At 39.4% G+C, this 8,709-nt stretch overlaps 1 protein-coding gene across 5 annotated transcripts in view; it reads right to left on the reverse strand.

Annotated features, from left to right (window-relative positions):
• The window catches only part of MELK (maternal embryonic leucine zipper kinase), a 66,152-nt gene that overhangs the window by 35,855 nt on the left and 21,588 nt on the right, over positions 1–8,709 (reverse strand). For all 5 annotated transcript variants that reach the window (XM_036330369.1, XM_036330367.1, XM_036330366.1 and 2 more), the window contains one exon: positions 6,859–6,957. In XM_036330369.1, the coding sequence (XP_036186262.1) occupies positions 6,859–6,957 (99 nt within the window). The remainder of the gene's footprint in view (positions 1–6,858; positions 6,958–8,709) is intronic.

Consider the following 8,709-nt stretch of genomic DNA (forward strand, 5'->3'; position numbering starts at 1 on the left):
CAGTCATCAACTGAAAATAAGACCAGGGGCTTGAGAAACACTAACACGTAACAGAATATTTCTAAACAACCTGCCACACACCCCAATTCAGAGGAAATGATATAATCATTTCTCTTAGCAGAGAACAAATTATTTAATGCTGCCAGGATAACAGGTTAATTATTTGAGCAAAATTAAGATTGAACTGTAATTCACAGTCTATACCAAAATTAATTCCACCCAGATTAAAGAGGACCATAAGAGTATATAAAGAGTATGCAAATACAGGACAATAAGAGTATATAAAGAAAGCATGGGTGATTATTTTTAGAGTTTTTCTAGACATGACAGCAAAACCAAAAACTATGACAAAATAAAAAACTGGCATTTCTATACAGTGAAACACCACTAACAAGGTTAATTAACAGCAAATCGGGGGTGGGGGAAACCATTTCTACCTAAATGACAAAAGATTAATATATTTCATCAGATTAAAAAACTCTCACAAATCATTAAGATTTCACCACCACCAAACCTGTTTTTCCCACATACCCCTACTCCCCCATCTCAGCAAATGGCAACTACATTACCAGGTGCTCAGGCCAAACACTTGGCATCATCTTTAGCTCCTCTTTCTCTCACACTTCACATCCAACTCATCAGCAAAATCTACTGCTTCTATGTTCAAAGTATATCCAGAATCACCTGTCACTGCCTCCACATCACTAAATTCTCACCAGGCATGCTGCAAGGGGCCCCTAACTGGTCTTCCAGATTTCACCACTGTCCCTCCCAGTCTAGTCTCCACTACCACCACCAATGTTCTTTTAAAACATCTGACCTGGGCGTACCCTTCTAGTTGCTAGATGAGATGCTGCCCAATCCATGAATTACTTAATAAAGCCAAATAGATCTTGAAAAATACATACAGAGTCTGGTCATGTCACTTCATTACTCCAAACTCTCTACTATCTCCCCATCTTGCTCAGAATGAAATCCAAATTCCTTACTCTGGCTCTAAGGCCCTGCCTGGTTTGTATTTCCCCATCCAGCCCACTCCCCCACTCCTTGTTGCCTCTCAAATTCACCTCCTAACTGTCCCCCTCACTCATAAACAGTCCTGCCTTCGGGCCTTTGCACTATGTTCCCTCCGCCTATAATACTTTCCCCAATATCTACAGTGACTGTGCCTTAATCTTCTTCAAATCTCCACTTAAATTCATTGTTATCAGTGAGGGCTCCTCTGACCACCTTTATAAACAGCATCCCTTCCCTCCTCTACCCCATCATTATCTACCTCCTTTTCATGCCTACTTTTCTTTATAGTCCCATCCCCACTTGTCAAATGATATATTTACTTCTTTTCCACCTCACTACATTAGAATATAAGCTCTTTAATCACAGGGATTTTGTCTGTGCTGTCCATAGACTGTCTGGCCCTAGCATATAAAAGGTGCTCCATAATAAATGAAGGAATGGGATAAAAAGGTATGCATTTCAAAAGAAAATGGGCAAAGAATAGTCACAGGTAATGCCCAAAACAAGAACTTGTAAATGGCCAATAAACGTGAAATGGTAAACTAATCTAGTAATGAAAATAATTAATTTAAACAAAAATATGATGCCATCTGTTCTCTATTAAACTTACAAACTTTTAAAAAAAATCACTCAGTAAGAGTTCAGGGACAAGAGTGGCTATATATACAACTAGAGGATATAAACTTTTATGAAGAGTAATTTGGAAATACATATGTATAAAACACATTCAAAATTGCATGTCCTTGATCCAGCAATTTCACTCCTAGCAATTTATCCTCAACAAATAATGCGGTATGCAAAAACTTATGGATAGGAACATTCAGCGCAGAATTGTTTACGGTACCTTTGGGAACTAAGGAATATAGTCTGATACGGCAAACTTCACAGGGCCCCCCAAATTAATGAAAGACAAAATTAACTGAATAAAGACTCAGTAGAGTACCTTCCACAAGTCATAAGGCCGGTGACCCATCCCCATGACTGACATGCTCAGCTCAGACTCTGCACTGAAATACTGGCAGAAATAAAGTCCAGAGCTGAGTTCTGCTGCCAGCTTAATCCAACAACTTATTTGTACACAGTACTTTAAAACACACAGGGCATTTGTACAAATGTTTTTATCCTGTGCAGTAGGCAGGGATTATTAACCACATTGCACAGATGAGGAAACTACATCTCAGTCAAGGATAGCAAATGCTTGTTCAGTATTATAATGCAATGGTTCTCAACTGGGGATGTGCTTTTGTCCTCCAGAGAACATCAGGCAGTGTCTGGAGACATTTTTGATTGTCATGACTTGGGGCTACTATGGGCAGAGTGGGTGGAAGCCAGGGATGCTGCTAAACATCCTACAATATGCAGGACAGCTCCCACAACAAAGAATTATCTAGTCCAAAATGTCAATAGTGCCCTGGCCAGATGGCTCAGTTGGCTGGAGTGTCGTCCCGTACACCAAAAGGTTTTACAGGTTGGATCCCTGGTCGGGAAGCATATAGGAGGCAACCAATCAATGTTTCACTCTCACATCAATGTTTCTCTCTCACATCGATGTTTCTCTCTCTTCCTCCCTCCCTCCCTTATCTTCTCCCTCACTCTCTCTGTAAAAACCAATAAAAACATGTCCTGGGTGAGGACTGAAAATAAAATTAAAATAAAATAAAATAAAGTGTCAATAGTGTCAAAGCTGAGAAAGATTGTTATAGAGGAAAAAGGGGTATATATAGATAGGACTAGAAGAGAGATACAGTACTTTTTCTACTGTACTGTGCTGGAAGGTCTAAGGAAGCCTAAGGGTAGCCAGGAAGAAAGGCTCCTCATTTAAATACTGAAAGCATATATCTAAGGATCAGACAGAAAAGATCTTGACAGGAACAACTGTGCTAGGGAAGAGTAACTCTAAAAAAGGCCCTGTGACAGCCTTGGCTGTGCCCCTCCACCCTGGCTTAAGCTCAGTCTTAGGAAAATTTTTGTTTATTTAAGGGATGATTACCTTGAAAAAGAGAGCAAGAAACAGGTAATGCAGAGAAAACCCAAGTGGGAGAGGAAAAAAGATCTGTGGGCTAATAAAATAATCCTGGGAATTCTAATGGGCTTGAAATTGTTCATTTTTCACATGGTGCTAAGAAAGTAGGCAATTGCTCCAACACATACATAATCACAGCACTGTAGTCAGCTCTATAATTATAAAATATAATCTCATTAAGAGATAATTTGCTCATTTTCTTTAAAATTATAAATTTTACTTGTTAGAAAGCTATTTTACTTTCAAGCTATTCAACTTTCATTTACTGAATTATTTATACTCCCCTAATATTTGTGTACCCAGAACTAGAGTACAGTCATGCTTGTCTTTGAATGTAGTGATGGCAAATGAATATAGGTGACATTACTAAGATTAATAATCTATTAGTAATCATGCTGGAAATTGCAGTTGAGCATTTTGGTTAAAATAGTCAACAAATGCAAACAGTAAACAAAGTCTGCCTCTTAAACAAGAGTCAAATATTGCTAGGTATTTAAATCAAACCAAGAACTGAGGGAAGTGTTATTCCCCAGTGAGGAATTTTAGAACATTCTAGGCAAAAATACATACTGCATGCAAGTGATACGACACCTTAATTAGATTCAACCAGCAGACTATTACACTGCGACTCGGAACAATAGTTCTGAGCCAAGATTACAATAAATTTCAAAATCTATAATGTGTGAAATTAAATTCCACAATAATACATAAAAGTCCTAATTTGAATCAATTTTCAACTTGCAAACACATGAAAAACTAAAAAATGAAATTCAGAGGAGAAACAAAGAATATACAGTATTAGTAAATAATATTAATTAGGAAGGCTAAATCTCCACTGAACAAGAATTAGACATTTTGTACCATATTCAATCCACTGCAGAAGTACTTGATTTACCAAAAATATCAATATCTATTAGGATGTAACACTTTTATATTATCTTAAGGTAATTCTCCTCCTCCCAGAGGATTAATACAGGATCCAGTAGTACACTCAAATAAAAAATAAAAGTAGAGGATACTGAAGTTTGCATGTTAGTACATTCACCTTGTATTGGTGAAACAATAAATTTATAATTAAAAGCATTAATTCCATGGCTGCCATATGAATGTGAACGAACTTGCAGTAACAGCAAATGAAGGCAAATGAACAGCACAGAAGTTTAGGTCTGGATAGGTTAAAAAAAAGCAGCAAAGTTTGGATTTCAGTCAGTAAATGAGGAAAACCATGGATATAATGTAGTTCAATTTCAGTAAGGAAGGAGTGGTATAAGGAGATAAAATATGATTCCATATATATACTAATCTGAAAAAAATACATAAAATCTGGTATGAACTGTCACTAGGTAGATAACCTCATGCCAATAAATTTGAAAAATTAGACAAAAGGGACACATTATGTCCAATTCTGAATTCCTGATCACCCCTGCTCTACCAGGAGTCTTTCCCATCCCAGATGATAGCAGCTCCAACTTCCTAGTTGCTCAGGTTACTCCCCTCATCCCATCCATCAGCAAATCACATCAGTTATATTTGCAAGTATAACAAGAAAGCAGATATTATAACTACTGGACTGATGACTACCAGGCTTAAAATTAAAAACATGTTTTGAATTAGTGCCACTATGTTAGCTATCTGCACCAAAAGAAATGCTTTCTTCTACTGATGTAATTGTTCCCCTTACCTTTCTCATAAATACCCCTTTCCTTTGCCTCATAATCAGAACACTATTTGGGTTTCTGCCTGAATCAGTGCTTCCCAAATAACTTCTTTTTTTTATCTCAAATAAATGCTTGTTACCTTTCACTTTGGCCTTTTATTTTTAGGTTAACACTAGTGACTATGATCATGACGGTTACATGAATATTAGAAATTTTTTACTGCAATTCCCAGGGTGGGATATAGGGAAAACTACATAGTCAAATAAATTTTAAAATTGAAGACTGAACTTAGTGTCCTTAGACTTCTATCACATACGCAATGGGCTTCCTGGGACTCTCAACTTGTGCACCTTCCCAGAAATGACAGTTGATTTAGGTGGTGTCCTACCTAAATGGTGTTACAAACTCAATAGTCCAGCCACATACCAGTAAACCTCTCACCGTTTCTCTTAATGCTTCTCCCATCTAATGTCTCTATGTCTACTCCACCAGGCATGCTCTGTCCCACATCCGTTTCGGAAACACTTTTACCCTTCTTTTAAAGCCCTGCTCAAACCTCACTTCCTTTCAAATCCCATGCCGACTCCTGTATTACCTTCATTTATCCCTGTTATAATATGGCATCCCTGACCTCTTGCCCTTTTGAGATAGATAGCCTTGGCTCTGTCTCCAACAAGAAAGCAAGTCCTGGTGAACAATGATCAAGTTTCATAGATCTTTGTTCACAACCTTTCAGCATCTCACACAAAGAAGACCTTCAGGAAACATTTGTTCAACAGAACTGAATTCAAGACACACTCAGAGACACTGCTCTGCTGGTCTGACCCTGGTTTGCTACAGACTCAGTATGGTGCCCTTTCTTCACCTTTGCCTATCTTCTTTTGCTAGCTTGCCTTAAATATTAACTCTTTGCCCAGCTGGCGTGGTTCAGTGGTTTAGCGTCGACCTATGAACCAGGATGTCACAGTTCAATTCCCAGTCAGGGCACATGCGCAGGTTAAGGGCTCAATCCCCAGTAGGGGCATGCAGGAGGCAACCAATGAATGATTCTCTCTCATCATTGATGTTTCTATCCCTCCAGGGATAGAACTGGGAATGGAACCATGACCTCCTGGTTCATAGGTTGACGCTCAACCACTGAGCCATGCTGGCCGGGCATTAAAAAGCATTTTAAATATTAACTCTTTAAAAAGACTTTTACCATTTTCCTTGCTATATCTGATTTTGGGGTGGTTTTTTAAAATATATTTTTATTGATTTCAGACAGGAAGGGAGAGGAAGAGAGAGATAGACACATCAGAGATGACAGAGAATCACTGATCAGCTGCCTCCTGCACGCCCCTACTGGGGATTGAGCCCGCAACCTGGGCACGTGCCCTTGACCGGAATCAAACTTGAGACCCTTCAGTCCGCAGGTCGATGCTCTATCCACTGAGGAAACCAGTTAGGGAAATTTTTTTAATTGAATGGTATAATTCACTCAACATAAAATCCACCCTTTTAAGTATACAAGTCAGTGGTTTTTAGTACATTCACAAAGTTGTGCAACCATCATAACTAATTCCAGACAGAATGTTATCATCACCCCAAAGAGAAATCCCATACTCATCAGCATTCACTCCCCACTGCCACTCCACCTTTCCCCCAACCCCATAACCACAAATCTACTTTCTATCTCTAGCACGTATGATTTAACAAAGCTTGGTTTTATTATCCCTTATAACCAAATATTTTACCTTCAAAAAGAAAGTTTTTCTTATTTTATAGGAAAATTTTATTTTAACACAGCAACTAACTAAAGTATCATTTCAGGATACAAAACAAAAACTCTTACCAGGAAAATCATCTTACATGTTTACTTTCCCTTAATTTTTTGTTTTGTTAAGCTTTTTATTGAAGAACTATAATAAATATATAGAAAAGTACATATTCGGGTATACTTTGATAAATTTTCAAAAACTGAATACACAAGTATAACCAGCACCCAGATCAAGGCAGAACCGAAGCCCCATGCCCCTCTTCCAGGCACTTTCACCTCCATTACCTTGACTTCTAACAGCATACATTACTTTTGCCTGTTTTTGTACTTTCACAAGTAGAAGTATTTAATATGCAGTATAGAAAACTTTTACAATGAAATTTATACCTTGGAGTACTCACCATAATCTTCTTGTACAAAACCATAACATTATCATCATCAAATGGTAGAAAGCCACACATAAGTACATATAAGAGTATGCCCATGCTCCAAACATCTGCCTGAGAGGGAGAAAATAATAAATAATTCCAAAAAGAAAATTTAGAACATATTTGAGAATGGCAGTACACATAATAGAATTACAGAATCTTCACAGATCATCCAATTAAACCTGCTTATTCTACAGACAGGGGACCTAAAGCCCAGAAAGGAATACTTATCCAAAGTCACCTAGGCCACCTGACATCCAATTCAGTGCACTCTCTTTTAATACTGGACTCTAATGCTTTATAGAAAACTAGAGGCCCGGTGCATGAAATTTGTGCATGGGTGGGGAGGGGTCCCTCAGCCCAGCCTACACCCTCTCACAATCCAGGACAGCTGGCTCCTAACCACTTGCTTGCCTGCCTGCCTGCCTGCCTCATCACCCCTAACCCCTCTGCCTGCCTGCCTGATTACCCCTAACCGCCTTTGCCTTGGGCCCCGCCACCATGGCTTTGTCCAGAAGGTCGTTCGACTGTCCAATAATTAGCATATTACGCTTTTATTATTATAGATAATTTCCAATTGACTGGGCTGGATTAGGCACAATAAGGAAAAGGAGGAGGAATCTGCAGGTCTCTGATTCTGAAAGATAATTCTACAATGCTACTGAAGGTTTATTACATATGAGGGTTATGTAAACACACATGAGGATGTCAAAACAAGTCTTAAAATTTACTACTGATAATCTGCAAATGTGATAAGCTGCTCTGCAAAGTCCTCTCTATATACAGAAACCTTAATAAAGTTCAACGATTGATTTTTCAAATATAGAGGGCAGAAATGAGCCTGCCAGCACAAACAGCTCTACAAATCTCAAAATCCCAGAAAGGAGCTTAACCTTTATATAAGATATCCAGGTGTCCCATGAGTCCTAAGCACTAACTACTTATACAAGTGAAATTTGGTCTTTGTCAATAATGACAGCACTGTTGGCTAAGTCACAGCTCCCACCCTCCTTTGAGCCTTAGGAAAATTTTAAGAGGTAAAAAGAGCAAAAAAAGGATAGAAAATCAAACTAAAATGGACAAGAAAAGCCCAGCTGGGTAGCTCAGTTGATTAGAGTGTCGTCTCGTACACTAAAAGGTTTTGGGTTCAATTCCCAATCAGGGCACATACCTAGGTTGCAGATTTGATCCCTGGTCGGGGTGTGTACAGGAGGCAACCAATCACTTTTTCATGTCAATGTTTCTCTCTCTTTCCCTCCCTTCATCTCTCTCTAAAATCAATAAACATATTCTCAGGTGAGGATTAAATAAATGGTTAAGGAGAGAGAACCAAGATGGCAACATAGGTAAACACCTGTACTCGCTGCCTCCCACAACCACATCAAAATTACAACTGAAATACAGAACAACTACCACCCAGAACCACGGGAAAGCTGGCCGAGTGGACGTATTACAAGAGAAGTAGAGAAAGCACATTGAGACTGGTAGGAGGTGCGGAGGCACAGAAAGGGTTGGTCCGGCACCCAGATGTGCCGGTTTTTTAATGGGGAGGGAGATCGCCTCTACGGAGGCAGCCCAGAGGAGTGAGGGGTCCCAGCCCCACACCAGACCCCAGCCCAGGGTTCCAGAGCTGGGGAAAGAATTCCCTACGGGCAGTAAGAACTACAGGCTGTAAAAACCAGTGCAGACTGGGGCTGAGTGGCACACAGGCTGCTGGAAACCCAGCTGGCTCCTCTTAAAAGGCCTGCACTGAGAAGTGAATTTACAAGCTCCCACTTCCTCTGAGCTCCAGTGCTGAGCGAGGCTCTGGGGGCCCAGACACAT

The sequence above is a fragment of the Myotis myotis genome, unplaced genomic scaffold, assembly GCF_014108235.1.
Source record: "Myotis myotis isolate mMyoMyo1 unplaced genomic scaffold, mMyoMyo1.p scaffold_m19_p_12, whole genome shotgun sequence".
NCBI lineage: Eukaryota > Metazoa > Chordata > Mammalia > Chiroptera > Vespertilionidae > Myotis > Myotis myotis.